This window comes from Onychomys torridus, chromosome 10 (assembly GCF_903995425.1).
Source record: "Onychomys torridus chromosome 10, mOncTor1.1, whole genome shotgun sequence".
Classification (NCBI taxonomy): Eukaryota; Metazoa; Chordata; class Mammalia; order Rodentia; family Cricetidae; genus Onychomys; species Onychomys torridus.
Window position 1 is genome coordinate 23,528,279 of NC_050452.1, and position 19,271 is coordinate 23,547,549.

General features: G+C 55.4%; 1 protein-coding gene across 10 annotated transcripts; it reads right to left on the reverse strand.

The window, feature by feature from the left end:
• Positions 1–1,132: 1,132 nt before the first annotated feature.
• On the reverse strand, positions 1,133–19,041 carry Zmiz2 (zinc finger MIZ-type containing 2). 10 transcript variants are annotated; one of them, XM_036200644.1, is made up of 20 exons: positions 18,980–19,041; positions 12,133–12,297; positions 11,700–11,813; positions 11,506–11,620; positions 10,955–11,160; positions 10,592–10,775; positions 10,131–10,391; positions 9,694–9,873; positions 9,036–9,113; positions 8,691–8,859; positions 7,975–8,119; positions 7,690–7,900; positions 6,718–6,823; positions 6,351–6,508; positions 4,751–4,818; positions 4,380–4,448; positions 3,900–4,144; positions 3,324–3,493; positions 2,995–3,237; positions 1,133–2,219 (listed from the first exon to the last, which is right to left on the reverse strand). In XM_036200644.1, exons 3-20 carry the CDS (start codon positions 11,747–11,749, stop codon positions 2,112–2,114), a joined length of 2,766 nt encoding a protein of 921 aa, XP_036056537.1. In that variant the 5' UTR covers positions 11,750–11,813; positions 12,133–12,297; positions 18,980–19,041; the 3' UTR covers positions 1,133–2,111. The 10 variants fall into 10 exon arrangements, with proteins under 10 accessions (XP_036056537.1, XP_036056542.1, XP_036056536.1 ...); XM_036200649.1 differs by lacking the exon at positions 18,980–19,041 and adding an exon at positions 18,619–18,960 and having other exon boundaries at positions 10,955–11,064; positions 11,700–11,810; XM_036200643.1 differs by lacking the exon at positions 18,980–19,041 and adding an exon at positions 18,619–18,960 and having other exon boundaries at positions 11,700–11,810.
• Between the last annotated feature and the right edge of the window lie 230 nt (positions 19,042–19,271).

Below are 19,271 nucleotides of genomic sequence, written 5' to 3' on the forward strand. Positions count from 1 at the left end.
ACTTTTCTAACCCCAGCCCCTAATCTAAATTCCTCTAGCGTCCGGGCTTCTCTTCCCCCCAGCTTCGCGTTTCTACAACCCTGCCATTTCAGCCATGTGCTCTCTTGGCTCCTGGTCTTCCTTTCATGGCCCAGATCAATCTACTAGCCGGGTCCCCCTCCCTGCTCTGGGCTCTTCAAACGCCTCTAGCTATACTCTCATATCTACAATAAAAATCTCCTTAACCATACTACCGCGGAGCGGTCGTGTCCTCATTTTACATGTTTGGTGCTGAAACCCCACTTTATATAGCTGGATCCTTTGTCCCCGCCCCCATCTTCCCATGGAGCCCAGACTGGCTCAGACTTGCGGCAATCCCGCCTTTGTCTATAGAGTGACTACAGGTGAGCACCATCATGCCTGGTGTGGTACCGGAACACCAGACTTGCCAACAGGCTGAGTAACTGCTCAGCAGTCTGATCAATCAAGGCAGACCAGCTCTTACTCCCTTCCCTGGCGGAGGCTGGACGGCTGTGCTGTCCTTACATTCCCTTGGCCCTGGCGTTTTTTTCTGAAGCGTTCCTCCACTGTCCCCGTCCCTGTCCCTGTCCTTAGGAAGGACAGAAGATCTGGAAATGGGTTCCTTAGGGTAATGAGGGCCACCAGTAAGTTCTCAAGTAGTCAGCAAACAGGCCTCTGAAGGCAATGCCTCCTCCCCCCTTCCCTGGAGCCTCCTCCAGCGCAGGGTAGGTGTTGGCAGCCAGCCGAGGATTCCCCTCATCCCTTCCTGGTTCTCACCTTTCCAGCTGCACTGGAAGGCTGTCTGGGCCTCAGAGCCCAGGCCAAGGAAGAGGAGGCTCACCGCCCAGTGCTGCTGAGGCCCCTGGCTGTGCTGCAGTCTCTTGACAGATAGCTGGCTCCCTGCCCTAGGGCACACCCAGGAAAGGTGACATGGTGGCAAATGTCTCCAGGGCAAGCCAGACACTTTACAAAATAGCTCTGCAGCTGAAGCCAACTTGGAAAATTCCAGGGCAAAGGAAATTTACCACAGCTCAGGGATAGCCTGAGTGTGATGAAACCATGTAGACTTTTATTTGGGGTGCTAAGAACAGGAAGACCACAGCCCCTCCTCACAAAGGACGGACTCAGCCAGGCCCATGAGGGAGTCCTTTAATAGATCGCACAGACAGGAGACACAACAGGCCAGCGCCCTGCTTGCAGGTCCAGGCGCTTTGCCAGCAGATGCAACGGCCTCCCCCACCTGGGTGTGGGCCGCAGGGTGGAGATGAGGTGGTTTAAAAAACACAGCTGTACTAATTCTTTACTTCCACAGAAAAGAGGAACGTGGGAGAGCAGCTCACTGGAGAATTTACACAGAGCCGAGTCTGAAAGCCCACTCCTGGAGGGACTGAACCTCCAACCTCCCCGCATCCTCTGCACTGAGGACGGGGCAGACACCACAGGGAAGGCCCAGGCCAGTCCAGAGGAACATGCTGACTTAAACTGTCCTCCCTTGCCCAGCTGTTGGCATTTCTACACTATGTACATTGTTGTGCTTTATTGCCCCCACCCGAGCCTCTGCCTGAAGCTCAGGGTGGAGGGGGGACCCCCGGACCACATTCAGCTGGGTGGGAGCACCAGGCCCCCACAGGCTGGTGCTCAGCTGGTTCTGAGACTTCCAGGCTCAAGCCACGGAGCTACAGACCAAGAGTACGGAGCCAGCCTTGCCAGCCAGCTCTTCTGAGGAGAAGCAGAAACAGAAGGGTCAGTGCTGGACAAGATGCAGGCTGGGCGGGAGCAGGCAGGGGGGAAGGACAAGAGCAAGGCCATGAGTCTGGGGGACAGGGTTGTACACACATGGCTGTTGGGGCCTGCAGGGCACCTTGCAAGAACCATTCTGTAGCAGTGAGCTTGATGGAGGACGGGTGTGAGGACCACTGGCCTGGGGCCCCTTGGAGCACAGGGCTGCTTCCAGTTCATCAGGGGCTGGCAGTGGCAGGCCCAGCTCCGGGTGTGTGCATGAGGAGGTTCAGGGAGAATCACCAGGCATCCTGTGGGAAGGCTGGGTGAGAAGGGAAGGCTGTGGTGATAGCTGTGAGTGTGTCCTCGCCAGGCCAGGGGTTAACACAGGGTCAGTTGTTCTCAAAGAGCGAGAGCAGGTCATCACTGCTGTTTGTGGGGAGGTCGGGTGGACCCAGGTAGGAGAGCAGTTCATCAGGATTGGTCAGTTCTGGGAGCAGCTGAGGGCAAAGCAAACACATTAGCAGCTTTGGTCTCCGACCCTGCGTGTCCAGGAGCCATGCTGTCCTGACCCCAGGCCCAGCGGGGATGCTATATTGCCCTTCCCCTGCCAAATGCTGAATGCCTGAGTGAATCCACCTGCCTGGATAAAGCTGCCTGTGTCTCCCCAGGGACGGCTGCTAGAGGACAAGAATAGCCCGAGACATGCTTCTCAAGCTCCAGGAGCCAGGCTCTACAAGCGGGGGAGGAGGGGCAGCTGTGCACCAGAGACACACAGGCCCAAGAAGGGATCTCCAGTGTCGTTCCCAGGGGCCAGAGCAGACGGGAGAACTCCACGCCCTGGGCCTTCTGCTCTGGGTTGCTCCTCATCTTCTCGTGGGGCTTCAGTGAGCCCCTGTTCTGGGCCAGGACAGTGAACCCACCCTCCTTCGTGCCTGTGCTCACACCCTGCCTGTGTTGTCAAGATGCTGAACTGAACACATGGCCAGATCAGGTCGGACCTGGAGGACAGTGCTGTCGGCTTCTCTGGAGGCCTCACACAGCCAGGCTGTACCTCTAATCTTAGGGCAGGCCAGTCACTGACCACACACAGGGACGTGGCACCCCCGGGCTATTCCAGGCATCAACCTGTGTGACTGGCTGCTCTTGGTGACACTATCTGAGACTCTCCTGAAGGTTCACTGTCTTTCCTTCTATGAAGCAAGGTGGGTAGACCCAGGACCAATGCAGACAGCCCCCAGCAGCTCCCACCCCAGCACAGGACGGGCTACTCACATCCAGAGCTGGTTCTGAGGCCTCCCCTGCCCCAGTCATACTGGGGGGCCCCATCATGCCTGTGGCAGGATTGAAGGCCAGTTCGCTGATGGGCCCCGTGTTTGCTTGGCCCAGGGGCTGCCGGGATGGAGGGGGAGGATTTGGATGGTGTAGCTGGGAGCCCGGGGTGGGCCCAAGGTTGGGGGTGTGCAGCCCTGGTGGTCCAGGATTGTGGGCTGGGTCCAGGTGGCCTGCTGGTGCCATCTGAGGACGGAGAAAAGAACTTGTTAAACCAGCTCAAGGACTCCCTGGGGAGACTCCTACTGTGGGCCTCTGGGCACAGCACTGACCTGGCCTGGGAGGCAGGGAGCAGACTTGTCTGCAGTCAGGAGGCTGCCGGGAATGTCAGATTGGTAGGACATGGGGGGTGGCCCCTGGGTGAACTCAGCAAGGTTTGGGGTGGTGGGTGTAGCAGACGGGAAGGATTCTGGGAAGGTTCCAGGCCCCAGGAAGTTGGAACCTACAAGAGGAAAGCTGTGTCAGAAAGCTCAGTTTGGCGGAGATGCCAGGTGAGGAGGGCAGAGAGCATGAACCACTGTGAACCCCGATTCTACATTTCTTGCCATCACTACCGGGGGCTAAACCTGTGGCAGTCCTAGCGGGCAAACCTCAGAGGGGACAGAAAGGGACCCACCACAACCAAGAACATATGCAAGTGTGGGTCCTCCGGGGCACCCCCAATGGGGCCAGTCCATTTCAGGAAAAGTCCTTACTCCAAATCAGAGGAAAAGGGAAGAGAACTCACTACCCTGCCATGGATGGGAAGTGAGGAAAGGCACCCTCTCAGCATGGTGCTCATAACTGTGTGGAGAGAAGGCATGTGTCCAGGGTCACCCGAGGTTCAAGTCCAGGTGTGCTATACTCACCCTGGCTGGGGTAGTCGCTGGGGGCAGGGGCCGAGGGGGGCTGCAAAGGGGCAAAGGGGGCAGCGCCTGGGCCCAGGGCTGCGATCATCTCCATCACACTGGGCATGAGCACATGGGCAGGGCTCACAGTGCGGCAGCGCTTCAGCACTGGCCCATCTGGCTCCTCCTTGATGTGGAGGTCAGGCTTCACAGGTACTGGCTTCCAGCTGCACGTGGGGTCGATGGTGATCTCCTCATAGTCTGAGCTAAGCAGGGGACGGACAGGTACCGGTCACTTGCCATCCGCCCAGCACCTGCTGCCCGACTCAGTGCCAGGAAGTTTCCAACTTGACCCGTCACTCAAAGGCTCTGCTCCCCAGACCTTCAGGGCACTCAGCAGGTGTGCGGGTGGGCCCTGGCCTGGAGTGGAGTTGCTTCACCATGGGAAGAGCCTGCTCCTACTCCAGGCCTGCCCTCTGGTGGCAGGAAGAAGACACTTACTTCTGAATGTAAATCAGGATGCCCAGCATGTACTGGTCCACCTCCAGCCCCTCCAGCAATGCCGTCTTGCTGTAGAAGGCAAAGGAGAGACTGGTCAGGAGGCCTGGCCCAGGTGGGAGTAGGCCCTATCATCTCTATCACCTGTGTGAGGTGACTCCGTAAGGGACCCCTGTGTGTGCACCAACTGTTCGTGGTACGCAGGTGACCCTGGATAAACCACTATGGTAGTCCAGTGTAAGGGGATGCCGTGCAAGGCCACCTAGGAAGAGGTTTCTGCTTTGAGATGGGCTACTCTGGTCTGTGCTGGGGACCACTTCTGATGCTATTTCAAGTTCCACCCTCTAAGGACATCATACAGAAGACTGACTCACTTGCACACAGGGCACCTCCAGGTCCCCCGCTCACAGTTGAGCTGTAAGTAGGACTCCAGGTCAAAGCACTGTAGAGAGATAGGGAGACAGGTCACTCCTCACCAGGGGTCAGTGGAGGGGGGGGGGCTGCTTACAATGTCTTCTGGAAAGTGTGACTTATCTGGGTGTAGAGTTCAGCTATCAGGTTTCTACTGCATCTTAATGGGCTCAGGTTGGGATACTCCATGCAGTGCTCCCCAGCACTGCCACATCCCAGGATCAGGCAGCTGTATCCATAGGGAATTTCTTGGCTCAGGACAGTTGTTAAAAGGAAAAACTAGGCTAAGGATGTAGCTTGGTGGTAGAGTGCTTGCCTAGCATGCAGGAAGCCCTAGGTTCAACCCCTGGCACCACCTCCAAAAAGAGAGGCTGCTTACAGGACAAAATAGCACATATCACTGTGCAACCACCTGTAGCATGCAGTCTTGGCTAACCCTGGCTATTTCTGCAGACTGGGACTCTAAAGGTTAGAAGACTGCACCCATATCCTTATATCTTTAAAAATGGAACCCCACAAATACAGTGACCAGCAGAAATAGAGGAAAAATTGCACCAGGTATGGTGGTGCACACCTTTAATCCCAGCATTTGGGAGGAGAGGCAGGCGGATCTCTGCGTTTGAGGCCGGCCTGGACTACATAGTTTTCCGGACAGTCAGGGCTACATGTCACAAACAAACATACTTTTATAGAAAAAACTGATGTTTCACAGGAGCAAGACTAATCTCAGGGAAGGAAGCAAGGCAGCCATGCCCCTGTGGTAAGGTCTGCCTTTTTGGTCTGACAGTTGAGATACTCAGATTCCATCCGCCAAAGAGGATGAGGCTCAAGTGTCCGCACAAAACATTCTTTTTCCAGTACCTGTGTGGTGCTGTCTGCCTGCAAGCTTAGTGCTTGGGAGGTTGAGGCAGAAAGATGGGGAGTTCAGACTCATCCTCAGCTACACGGTGAGTCTGAGGCCAGCCTGTGATACATGAGAGCCTATCTCAACGGGGAAAACATCTGACACAGATTCTCACTATGTACCCCAGACTGGCTTCACATTTCAGATCCTCCTGCCTCAGCCCCCTGGGCTCTGGGATTATTAATACCAGGCACAAACATTTCTCTAAGTTGTTGATGAACATGTTTTTATCTGAAGCTATTACTGGGTACATCACTGTGTACGTCTCAGTTGGGTAAATACCAGAAGTAGAAGCCTTCCTGTGGATCACGTGTTCTTTCTTTTTAATGCTACTAGGCAGTTTTTTTCAGTTCCTAGTTTAGTTCCACTCAATACCGGGTCAGTCTTCTGGTTGCTCCACAGACTCAAAGTATTTCTTTACATTTATTTCTCTGTATTTTATGTACACTGGTGCTCTGCCTGTATATGTGTCTGTGTGAGGCTGTCAGATCCCTGGGACTGGAGTTAGAGACGGTTGTGAGCTGCCATGTGGACGCTGGGACTTGAACCCAGGTCCTCTGGAAGAGCAGCCAGCACTCCCAACCACTGAGCCATCTCTCCAGCCCCTCAAACTATTTTAAGGGCAACAAGCTCCAGCGCAGGTCTGGAGGACCGCCCACCTGTATGTGGCGACAGTCGTGGCCGCGGGCCGGGAGCTGGATCCTGCGGAAGGTGATGGGGCACTTCAGGGACACCTTGATAGCCGTCTGCTCCACCCCGTCCTCTCCATTGGGACCAGGGGTGCCAGGGATGGTGCCGCTACTGAAGTTCCGCTTGACTGACATTGACAGGGAAAGGACTTGAGTAAAGGTCCCGACACTCGGGCTGTGAGCTGGCATGCTAGCCAGGGACCCAGCACTGATCAACCACTGTCTCTAAGGAGTGTCCCTTGGACAGACCATCAGTCTGAGAGGAAACGGCCTGTGTGCCACACAGCAGGGCTCGGCCTGGGACAGCCCAGATGGCTGAGGAGGAGGGACCACTCACTCTTGGTGATGCAGTGCTCAGCTGGCAGGAGGCGCTTCTTGAGGAGGCCCTGCAGCACCGAGCGGACGGACGGACGGTGCACTAGCTGCAGCACGAAGAGATGGGACTGCAACAGAGGAGGGCTGTCAGGGGGGGGCTGCCAGGGGGGGCTGTCACAGGGGGAGGGCTGTCACGGGGGGGGGCTGTCATAGGGGGAAGGGGAGGGCTGTGCAGGGAGAACAGGCTGTCACAGGGAGGGGGGAGGGCTGTCACAGGGGGAGGGGGAGGGCTGGTGCAGGGGGAGGGGGAGGGCTGTGGGGGGCAGGACAGGCTCAGAGGGTGTACTGTACAGGGAGGACAGCTTTAGCATGGAAGGAAGCCAGGCCAGCCTCCTTCCTGGCAGCTAGTCCCTTCCAAGTGCTGACACACAGGCAGGGAGCTTCTCTACTTCTTTGAGCCTCAGACAGGGCAATGAGCCTCGGCCACACGGCACTACCTCATGCTCTGCAGGGCATTCTGCTCCAACCACTGTCTAGTTTTTCTCCGCTGTCAAAACGCAATCACCTCAAGTCCCTGGCACGGTCTCCTGCTTATCACATCCACTCTCCTGACATGACATAGTATCTGAGCCATCCTATCTCCAGGCCCCTCTGTCATGGTGGCTCCTGGTAACCTGCAGCTCAAGGTCTACTTGGGATCCTACCCACTGGGACCTGGTGAGACCCAGGCCAGTGCAGGTGGAACATCTTCCATCAGCTTCCTGTCCTTGGCGTCTCTGACATAATTAACATGAGCACTAAGTCTGCTCTAACTGGGAAAGAGGGTGGATTTAACTGGCTCCCTTTTATGAAAGGGCAGGACATATTAAAATAGAAAGAGATGCAACCCCACAAGCTCCCAAACCCACAGGAGAGCTGATAGTCTGGGTGGTGTCTCTGCTAGCCCCAGCCTGAGCCTTGACAGACCCTAGCCACAGCCCCACGGGCTACCCACGCAGCAGCAGGCGGTAACGGTGATCTGGATGGTGTTGCGGCCTGGCTGGCACACGTGCTTCAGATAGAGGGGCTTGTGCGAGGTCTTGTTGTCTCCACGCTCGATGCTGAGGGGCGTGGCGTTGACGCTGACCTGCACGGAGGCTGGCCAGTTGGTGTTCATCTGCCGGTCCTCGTGGTGGTAGCACTTGAACTGCAGCTCCAGGTCAGGCCTAGCAGGAAAGAGGATGAGAGGAGGCCACACCGTGCAGGCAGGGCCCAGGGGTCCAGCAGCAGCGGGACTCACCTCAGCATCAGGGTCTTGTAGACAGAGTCTCGGAGCTGGAAGACATGGTTGCTCACAGCCAGGTTATGCTGCAGGCGGAAGGGTTCTAGGACCACCCCATCTCGAACTGGGAAGGTCAGGCGCAGCTCATCACAAGGGCCACTTCCTGAGGGCAGAGGAATGCTGGCCATGAGTTTGGCACCTTTCCAAGGGATCGAGGCCCTCAAGGAACGGACACTTCTGTGCCTAGAGCCCCAAGCCCTGACCCAACCCCTGCTGGAAACTCTCAAGAGGGCTGAGACACCGCCACACTGGGGCTCCCATAAGTGTCTCTCCTTAGAACGTGGGCCCACGGTCCGCATGTTCTATCCTGCCTTGGGCATCCAGCACATTCTGGACCACATTCTGAACAGACCCAGGACAAGCTTCCAACCTAGAAAGCACATTCAGATTGGGCCACCTGCCACGGCCCTATGGTACAACTCAAAGTTTTGGGATGTTAGCTTCTTCTGCAGGACTCTCCCGGAAGTAGGGGTTTGTAGCCAAGGATGGGCATCTGAGGGCTCATTTCAGGTGCATAGACGTCTTCTGCTTTGATGGAGCTGGGCCTTGGGCTTTTCTTGAGGTACAGTATGTCATCCTCAGTCTTCCAAGGCCCCTGTCGGACTCTCCTGAGCCCTAATTACCCCAGCCACCCAAGCCTCATGTTGGTCGTGGTCCTTAAAATAAACACTCACCAGAGGGTGACGGATGCAAAGAGCTGAGGCCTGGCTTGAGGTCAGGCAGGAAAGGAGACTTGACTTCCTGGCTTGGGGACATGTAGGGAACATTGCTGCTGGGCGTCATGGGTGGTGTGGGATTCCCCGGCAGTGGGGAGCTGGGGTAACCAGGGATGGAACGGGAAGGCTGTAGAGGTTGAGCGTAAATAGTCAAGGCAGAATGGCAGAGCAGGAGGGTAGTCTGCTTACGGAGCACCCCGGAGTACTGGGCAGGACACCTACACTGCCTCCTGCCTGGGTGCCCTCTTTCCATATGCCCACCCTGTGATCCTCCCAGCCCATCCACCCTGCCAAGCCCCGTACCCCACTCAAGCCAGGCTGGCTGTAGCTGATGCTGCCCCCGTTGAAGCTGGCGCCCTGCCCGTTGAACTGCTCTGTGGGCTGTGGGAAAGAAAACTGAGTGTGCCTGGGGCTCCGGCCTGACCCCTCACTGACCCCTAGGCCCGATCCTAGACTCTGCACCACATCAGGTGCTGGTCTGTGTATTGTCTACTCCCCACAATCTGTAAGAAACATCACTGAGTTCAAATGTAAAAGCTAATGCTACAGAAGCAGGAGTGAGCCTTCAAGCTGGGAAAAGCTAGAAGATGGGAGCGTTCAATGCTCCTTCTTTCTTCCCTTTCTCCACCTCATCCTGCCGCTGTGCCCACCCAGGCTCCCAGTGAGGGTGCAAGGCCATCAAGGGCCTGTCTCTTAGACAGGAGTCAGGACATGGGGGTAGAGGGGTAAGGGAGTGAATTGGACAGTTCCACAAAGCTTGTCAGAATGGCTGGGAAGCCTGTTTGCTGCTCCCTACACCAAATATCCACAGAGAAATACATATGTATCCACCACAGAACCAGACTTGTCACCCCAAGAGCTGTTCTTGCACTGACTAGAACTCCCTGGCCAACCTGCCAAAAGGTCCCCACTGAGTCCTGTGACACTCAACCCAGCACAGGCCCATGGGAGCCAGTCCTACCTTGTAGTGCAGTCCTGTGGGCCCAGGGGCAGACAGGGACTGGGCCATGCCCTGCTGCAGGGGTAGCCTGTGTCCGGGGTAAGAGGAGGCGGGGCCAGGAGGCTGCCCAGGGCCAGGAGCATACTGGGCAGTGCTGGCTGCATACTGGCCTCCTTGCAGATACTGCTGCCCAGGGTACACCTGAGAAGACGCAGATGCCCAAGGAGAGAAAGAGTTATGGGGGGGGGGGGGTGGGAAGCAGTTTGCTCTCTCTCTCTCTGTGTGTGTGTGTGTGTGTGTGTGTGTGTGTGTGTGTATGTGAAAAAGAGGGGTCTTCGTGATCCTGCTGGACACAGAGTTCTCTCTCACTGCAGAAGCCACCCTTATCATAATGCTGAGGGCATTTGGATAGGGGAATCATCCTCTAGGACCCCAGGCTGAGCAACCAAGACACTCACCTCTGAATAGGCTCTCTTGACCCCCTGTCGGGGCAGTGGCTGGGCCTGAGGAGGCCCAGGGTACCCATGCTGAGGCAGTCGCTGTCCTGCATACAAGGGTGTCATGCCTGCTGCCCGGGTAGGGTTCATGGCCATGGAGGAGAGGCCAGAAGGGCCCATCATTCCTCCCATGCCAGAAGGGTTCATGCTGGGGGGTACACTGGGTCCTCGGGGACCTCCATGCTGCAGAAACTGGCTGTTAAAAGACTGTCCAGTCCCCATCTGAGAAGAGGGAAGGAGGGATGGTCTAGATCCCATTCTCAGCGGGTCCCACACCCTCTCCCGTCTTGTGCTCCTCTCTTTCACTGGCCACATGAGGTCTCAGCACAGTTCATACTTGTCCCCAGAACCCACTGCCTTGCCAAGTCCACCAAGCCCACCCATACCTGCCACCGCACGGAAGGGGCGTGAGGGGGCCTCACCGCTCCATATTGGCTTAGCTCTTGGCTCTGTTTCTCTTGCAGGGCGGCTACAGTGGCTGTGGCCGTGGCTGTGGCCGTGGCCGCGGCAGCAGCCATGGCAGCTGCAGCTGCTGCTTGTGTGAAGTCTGTCGAGGGTCGTGCAGCATGTGAGGGAAGGCCCAGGCCTCCAGGGCCACCTGCATACCTGCAGGTGACATAGGATTGTCTCATTCTCTGCAGAGGCTTGCTCTGAGACACACAGCACTCAGGCAAAGTCCCATGGCTAACGCAGACAGTGGGGAAACAACAGGCAACATCCAACCCTTGCAGCACCTGCCAGGCGGATAGCTTCAGGGCACTGGCTAGGTGAGGGGCCCTGCTTACCCAGTGGTGAAACTGGATCCCCCAGGGTATCCCCCGCGGCCGCCATACACGCCTTGCTGTACGTAGCCCTTGCCAGCACCACCTTCGGCAAACGCCTGCTGTCCCAGGCACTGCGGGGAGGTCAAGGCAGAGCTGCCACCTGCCACACCAGGCATCATGGAGCCACCAGGGGGGCTTCCTGCAGGGCCCATGGGGTTCCCCAAAACCTACAAGGAAGTGGGAGTCACTAAAGAGAACCAGCCAAACCACCGTCTTCAAGACATAGCTCTGAAGTGCTAGATGCCGAGGGAAGCCTAGCAAGCGGGGGAGGATCTGTGGTGGGAAGAGTGGCTATTCACAGTTCTGACTAGAGTGCTCTATGGAGCCAGGGAAAGACATCCCATGACAATGCGGAAGAAAGGTACCTAGTGACCTGAGACCCTCAGGAAGCCCCATCCTGGGCTCTAGCCAGTCCCCTTGGCCCCTTGTTCTTGGAACCTTATGATGGTAGAGGTACCACCAAGGCTCTCAATCCTGAGGGCTGGGGAAGGAGGGCCCAGGTGCACACTCACCTGGCTCTGTGTTGCGTTGCCAACTCCCCACACAGTAGTGACCACGGACAGTGACCCGGCTGGCTGAGTGGCACTTTGTTGCCAAGGCACAGACTCATATGCAAATGAACCATCACTACAGAGAGAGCAGCTGGTAAGGCAGGGTCAGAAGGCCCAGGGCTTGCTAGAGGCAGGCCACAGAAGCCCACACTCACCCGTGTGGCGCAGGGGGCAGGGCAGGTTTCATGGGGTTCATGGGGTTCATTGGTGATGGAGCAGCCTACAGGCCCAATGTGCCGAAATTTATCTGGGAGTTGCTGCTCCGGCTGCTGGACAGGAGGGAGAGGACAAGAGCTTAGATGCAGCAGGAGCCCCTTGCAGCAGCATGGATGGAGGCAGGGCAGTGGAGTTGGCCGATGGCAGCCCAGAATACAATGAGAAGCAACTCTAACAAGGGCCCTGCCATCTTGGGCCATTGGACCAACCCTGGAAAAGGGCATTCTGATCTCAAATACTTTCCACACACCCTTTCCCATACCATATCCCTATAAAGCAGGAACCCCTCAGCAGGCCCCCAGAGTGGAGGGCAGAGGGTCAATCAGGGTAGCACCTACTCCAAGTCTCACCCACCCTGGGCAGCCCAGAGACCTGAGAAGGAGCAGAGCCAAAGTGTCCTTGGAGGCAGGGGCTGGGAAGGTCAGGAAGCAGATGTGGAAGGGTAATCCATCCACCAGCTTGGCCTGGGGGAGGCTGGACAGACACCGCTGAGGCAGGACACAGGCACCAGCCCCACTCCTGGCTGGCAGCTTTTTCCTATCAAGAGGTTGGTAGAGGAGCTTCAGGCCATAGGACCTTCAAACTGACCCAGATGACTTGAGGGAGCAGGTGTGTGTGTGTGTGTGTGTGTGTGTGTGTGTGTGTGTGTGTGTGTGAGAGAGAGAGAGAGAGAGAGAGAGAGAGAGAGAGATGGGCATGAGGTCTGGGCCACGCAGTCCTGCTCCCGCAAAGACACATTTGTGGCATTTGTGAATTCCCAACAGGCAGAGACATACACAGTACGACAGGTGTGTGTGGGTATGCACAGACATAAAGGCCCCCGATGTAACTAAGTTGTCCAGCCAGAGTGAGAGCATGCTAAACCTTATCTACAAGATGGGACCACCTGGGCTTCATCATCAGAAAACAGCAGCAGTGGCTGGTGGACGGGGAAGCTACGGCAGCTAAGACCTATGGCTGATGCCGGAAGTCCGTGGCTGATGCTGGGAGTCTACTGCTCATGGTGCTAGGTCTGTGCTCCCATGTAGCTACTGAGTCAGAGTGACCACAGTGCCAGGAGGCTTCCAAAGTTATGTCCCCCACACCGCCATAAGCAAGCTCCTTCCTCCAACAGACTCAGACATCCCCCAGGATGACTGTTGCCCTTCCCAGAGCCTCATATACCCTGAACCACCCGCATGCCTACCTCTGCTTTTACAAGAGGGGCACTTCTCAGGGAACCCTTGGGGAAGTCCAGGCTTCTGCCTTGGTAAGGGCTGTGTGATGGCCACATGTGCCTTTTGAAACATGCTGAAATCTGGTGATTTCCCTCTTGCCTGATGCATTCACAAGCCTCTTGTCTAGGGGAGCAAGGGATGCACCCACTCAGCCCTGACAAATCTGTGTGCTTACCAGGGTCCTCACTCTGAGCTCACCACAGACCTGGAGGCTCTGCAGGGCCAAGCTACACACACAAAACCCCAGAACAGGCAAGAGAAAGTGAGGAAAGGGGACTGTGACTTGGCCTGCCTGGGCAGCCTTGGGCTTCTGGTGGTCCTTTCCACACCCAGCACCAGGCTAGAAGGGAAGAAAGCTAATGGCGGCAAAGAAGCCCCACCCACAGGAGTCGTGTCCCGTCCCGTGTCCCCGTCCGTCCGTCCCCCCCTCCCCAGGCAACCAGATTTGATTCTGGCCTTTCCCAAACCAAGTCCTGCCTAGGCAGCAGAGAGGCCAGAATGTGCCAGCTAGGCGGCAGAGGCTGGCATCCCGGCTGCTGCTGCTGCCTGATCTTGGGAGGCTGACCTGGTGGGAAGAGGAGGAACTTGTCAACAGACAAGAAGTCCTCCCAAGACCTGCCATGTGGGGCCTGGAACAATCAGGTGCATGTCAGGAATTAGGATCTAGGTTAGAGGAATTAGGAAAGCATGACTTGATGGGAGAGAGGAGAGATGCCATACAAACGCTCCCAGAGGCACCGGAGCAATGCAGTGGAGGAAGGGCCTCTCCAACCAGTGGTGCAGGAACAACTGGAGTTCTATCAGTAAGCAAAAAACTTCCAACACAAAAAAATGATGTGACCTGGGCGGTGGTGGCGCGCGCCTGTAATCCCAGCACTCGGGAGGCAGAGGCAGGTGGATCTCTGTGAGTTCGAGGCCAGCCTGGTCTACAGAGTTAGTCCAGGACAGGCTCCAAAGCTACAGAGGAAACCCTGTCTCGAAAAACAAAACAAAATGGTGTGTGTGTGTGTGTGTGTGTGTGTGTGTGTGTGTGTGTGTGTTAACTCAAGCTGTAGCTCCATGGCAGAGCATTTGCATAAATTCAAACAACTACTGCAAAAACAACAAGCAATTCACACCACATATCAGAATGAACTAGGTCCTGGGTTTAAATCTAAAACAGAAAACTAAAATGTTAAGAGAAAGGTAAAAGAAACTCTACAGGATCCAGGTTAGGAAAAAGTTCTTAGATTTGACACCAAGAGGCATGATCCATAAAATAAACCTGGCTTTATCAAAATTAAAATCTTTTCTGTGAAAGATTTGCTAAAAGCAAGCCACCTGTTCCAAATGAGGTGGCATATAGGATATATAACAAATTTTAAATTATTAGTAAAACAAAATCTAAATAGACAAATCAGCAAAATACATGCACAGACTTCTCCAAAGAGAACATAGATGGTAATTAATCCAAGAAAAAGTGCTCAGCATCTTGTCAGGAAAACACAGGAGGCATGATTGTACATCCAGAAGAACAGCTAAGATCAAAAGTGACATCACAAAATGCTGGCAAGGAGAATCTAGACCTCACATACATTGCCCATGGGAATGTGAACTAAATGGCACAGCTACTCTGGAAAAGTTGGCCATTTCTTATCAATTCAAGCTTGCAGCTACCACTGTACAACCCAGCAACTCTACTCTGGGGCAAGGAACTCAGAGAAATGTCAACTTAAGTTCACAGAAAAACTTGTATGTGAATGTTTATTTGTTACAGCCAAAGACTGGAAACAGCCTAGGTGTCCTTCAATGAAGGACAGTCACATCAGTGTAGGACACCCACAGCCCAGATGCCAGAAGGAACATACTACTGCTAACACACTACAACCTATTTGAGATGACTCTCCCAGAAACTGTGCTAAGTGCAAAAAGCCAATCACTGGTGCTATGTTATATGATTCCTTCATCTGCCAAAGTTAGGGAAACTGTAAACGGTGACCAGAGGTGAAATGAAGGGTGGGGAGGATGATCTTCCATGTCTATAACTTCAGTAGAAGGAAGATGGGTGTGGATATAAACCCACAACAGGAAGGCTCCTCCCAACTGTAGCAATGTGCTGTTCCAGAGTGACGTTGTACTACAGTTTTGTAAAATGTTACCATTTGTGGGAAACTGGGTAGAGATACAAAGAATCTCTCTGTGATTTTTAAATTTTTTCCCCCCCAGATATGGTTTCTCTGTAGCTTTGGAGCCTGTTGTCCTGGAACTCAGCCTGTAGACCAGGCTGGCTTCACAGAGAGATCCGCCTGTCTCTGCCTCATTAAAGATGCGAGCCCCCACTGCTGGACCTCTGTGATATTTCTTTTCTTTCTTTCTTTCTTTTCTTTTTTTTCTTTTTTTAAGATTTATTTATTATTATTATGTACACAGAAGAGGGCACCAGATCTCATTACAGATGATTGTGAGCCATCATATGGTTGCTGGGAATTGAACTCAAGACCTCGGGAAGAGCAGACGATGCTCTTAACCTCTGAGCCATCTCTTCAGCCCTTTTTTTGGTTTTTCGAGACAGGGTTTCTCTGTGTGGTTTTGGTGCCTGTCCTGGATCTCGATCTGTAGACCAGGCTGGCCTCGAACTCACAAAGATCCGCCTATCTCTGCCTCCTGAGAGCTGGGATTAAAGTCGTGCACCACCACCACCACCCTGGCTCTGTGATATTTCTTACAACTGGATATAGCAACAATTATTTCACAACAAAACCTTTAGCCAAACAAGGGTATGGCAGCCCATGCCTAGAAGCCTAGCACTGGGAACGTAGAGAGGCAAGACGATCAGGAGTTCAAGGCCAGCCTTGTCTAGATGAGTTCTAGACTAGCCTAGTGTGGTGGTGCCTACAGGAAATCACAGCAACTGGGAGACCAACAGAGAAGGGTCATGAATTCAAGGCCTGCCTAGATTACCTGTCTCAAAATAAATAAATAAATAAAACTTTAATTACATAATTTTAAAACCACATCACCAGTTAACAGCCATGCCTTCCCTCAAAAAAGCTATGGTAATCCAAAGCTGGTTGGGTTGGCCAGAGCCACTCTGTTGTCCCAAGCACAGGGAAGGACCCAGGCTGGCCGGGAGGCAGGCAGGCAGGTGAGCCCTTGCCTCATTTCAAGGCACCTAAGCAGTAACACTCACCATCAGAGCATCCTAGTCAGCTGGTGTGACAGGCTGCTGGCCCCACCCAGGGTCATTAGAGCAGGTTGGGTCCTGAGCCCTAGATTTTTAACACACTTGACCACAGTTTGAGAGACTCTGATCTAGGAAGTGCACAGAGTTGGGGAGAAGAGAGAAGGGCAGGTGTGGGGTGGGAAGGCACCCACAGGAGCCTTGTACATCACATGGGCCCGGGGAATTCCACCCACAAGGCTTCTCTGCTGTGGACAGAGACCACAGACATTTCCAGTTCCCCCTAAGCATGCCTCTCTACAAGGACTTCCTGCCAAACTCCTGAATTCATACCTCAACATGCCAGAGACTCCAGATCTGGTATCTTGCTCCTGACAACAGGGAAAGATTCTATGAATGCAGACCCTCCCCCCACCTCCAAGGAGGGCTGGGAAGGTGTGCCACCTGGAGCTGGAAGCCAGGTCTCCAAACAAAGCAGACTGCTTCAAGTCAATAATGTAGGAGCAAAGGCTTTCTAGGGGTCAGGGCATGTCTTCCTTCAGGCACAGAGCTCCAGAGAACTTGCTTTCCAGGTGTCCCAGAACAGCTACACCCCAAGTCTCCTGGCTCCTTTGACCTTCGCCTGTCTGAGCAGCTAAGAACAAGACCTAGTAATGGGGCCCACTCTCAGCCAACATTCCTGCACCAACCAGGCCAGCCCTTCTCAACAGCTCACAAATCAGGACTCACTGCCTCCAAAGTTCCAGGGTTAGGGTCCAACTCAAAAAATTAACTCAAATTCAACTCAAATACCAACTCAAGAAACTGGGATCAGCCAGGCAGTGGTGGTGCACACCTTTAATTCCAGTGCTCAGGAGGCAGAGACAGGCAGATCTCAGAGTTCAAGGTCAGACTGGTCTACAGAGTGAGTTTCACGCCAGCCAGGGCTACACAGGGAAACCCTATCTCAAAAACAACAACAAAACAACCAACCAACCAACCAACCAAACAAACAAACAAACAAACAAACAAGAAGCTGGGATCAAAAGACTCCAGAGCAATGACAGTTCCAGGAAAGGGTGAGGTGGTGTAAACTTGTTGTCTTAGCCACTCAAGAGGTTGGGACAGGAAGATCATTTAAGCCTAGGAGTTCAAGGCAATACAATAAAATCACATGACATGGGGTTGTTGTGGGGAGGAGGGTAAGTGTGGCAGAAGCAGTACCTAGTATCAAAGGAAGGCTGGTTAAGTGCCCAGAAGGCTGCAGGTCCTGCCTGCTCTGCATGTGAGCCAACAATACTTCCTACCCTCAATGTGCAGACTTCAGGAATGAGTATCTGCCAATACCCAATGGCTGAAGGGGCAACCAAAACCTGACCTCAGTTTCCAATGTTTAAACTAGGAATCTGGAGGCCACTCCAGGCTATATGGCCACCTTATGTCATCAGCCCTTAAAAATCAATCCTAGTAATCAGGATGCTTTCTAAACATGTTGGGCCTGTCTCTCAGAAGTCTTTACCTGCTTGCTTATCCTCATTATCCCTCCAGCCTGTAACGCCCCCTGGGAGCACATCAAGAGCCTTGAGGTCAGTCCTGGTGAGTAAGGTTAAGCTTCCCTCCCTTGTTACCACTCTCAAGTGTCAAGGGATGCCCTTGGTACTGCCAGGACTTGGTGGTGAGTCTGTGTTCACGCTACCCACATCCACCATGGTCTTAGATCAGGTCACATGCGCTATTTGTGTCCCTGTGAAATTTTCTGCAATAACACAAATGAGTTAAAGACATCACCAAAGACTGTCTCTAACTACTAAAAGGAACCCTGGGGAGGATGGGGAAGGGGGTGGCAAGCAGGGCAGGTGACGGAGTAAGAAAGGCGCTGGGTGCTGGGAAAAGGATACCTTGAGGGAACGGGATACTTTTGGGGGCGGGCACTGGGCACCTGGGAATGGTGTTCAGGGTAGCAAGGAGAACAAAAAAATCTACGGAGAGCAGGGCACCAGGTGCCTGAGCTTCTGTTTGGAAAAAGGTGTTCCTGTCAAAAACCTGGCCAGGGACTGACAGGTCGGCGTCCTCAGCCTAGGAGCAGCGCAGCTCCTCCTTGGGCCACTAACGGCTTCCAACCGCGCCCCCCCCGCCCCCATCACCCAGATGGTGAGCACATAAGTGGGAACGAACCGAGGGGCGCACCGTGAAGGTGAGCCTGCCCGGTTCCAAAGCTGGAACGACAGGCTGGGATGAGGGCCCATCAGCCTCCGCTGCTCAGGAGGCCCCCGAAGGCCACTTGCACCCCCGGGCCAGCCCCAACAAAGGCTCAGCGGATGGGTGAGAAAGCCCGACAGCACCGCGCAGGGGGCAGGTACCCGCAGGTGGGCGGCAGAGCCGGGCCGAGCCAAAACCTCGTCCGGCGCCTGGGACCGGCCGCACCTGCCACCGCACCTGCCGCACCTGCGCGCCCCACCGCCCGCACTTGCCTGCGGCGCCCCGCGCCACCCAGCCGCTCACCTCCGCCTGGCCCGGCCCGGCCCGTCGCCGCGGCCCCCGGCCCGCGCCGCTCCATGCGCTCAGCCCGCCCTCGGCGCCGCCCGCCGCCCCCGGGCCGCCGCCGCCCGCGCCATCGCGCCGCCGCCGCTCGGAGGGCACAATGGAGCCGCCGCCGCGCTGCTCATGCATATGCATGACGCCGCGCCGCCGGCCCCGCCCCCCAGGCCAGAGCAGCGGAGCCCCGAGCGGCGCTCCGCAGGCTCCGGCAGGGGCGAGTGCGGGCCTGCATGACCGGGCTGGGCCCGGGCTGGGTCCGGGCGGCGACTAGCTGTCGCGTAGGAAGCTCTGTGCTCCCGGCCTGCACCCCGCACCCCCTCCGCACCTTTGCGACCGCGGCGTCGGAGGAGCCCCGTGCGCTTCCTGCTGCTGTCCACCGGGGCGGGGCCGGGCGGGGGCGGGGCCACCGACGGGGCGGGGCCACGGAGGGCCAGTCTGGGCCTGGGCCTGGGCCTGGACACAGCCTGGCAGTCTAGTTGGTTGTGACTGAGTACTGGCTAGGTCCCTCCGGAACCTGAGACCTTCATGGCGGCCCGGAGCGTCTTAGGAGACAGGGACCGAGAAGCCCGTCGTTGAAAATGAAAACCACTTATACCTGCCCAAACAGCCTTCTACAC

Excerpts from the sequence above, each read along its gene's own strand:
- Zmiz2 (XM_036200644.1), bottom strand. The coding sequence starts at position 11,749 with ATGAACCCCATGAACCCCATGAAACCTGCCCTGCCCCCTGCGCCACAC. Across the intron at positions 9,874-10,130 it reads TCAAGAGAGCCTATTCAGAG|GTGTACCCTGGGCAGCAGTA; the intron begins GTGAGTGTCTTG and ends GCGTCTTCTCAG. Across the intron at positions 7,901-7,974 it reads TACAAGACCCTGATGCTGAG|GCCTGACCTGGAGCTGCAGT; the intron begins GTGAGTCCCGCT and ends CTTTCCTGCTAG.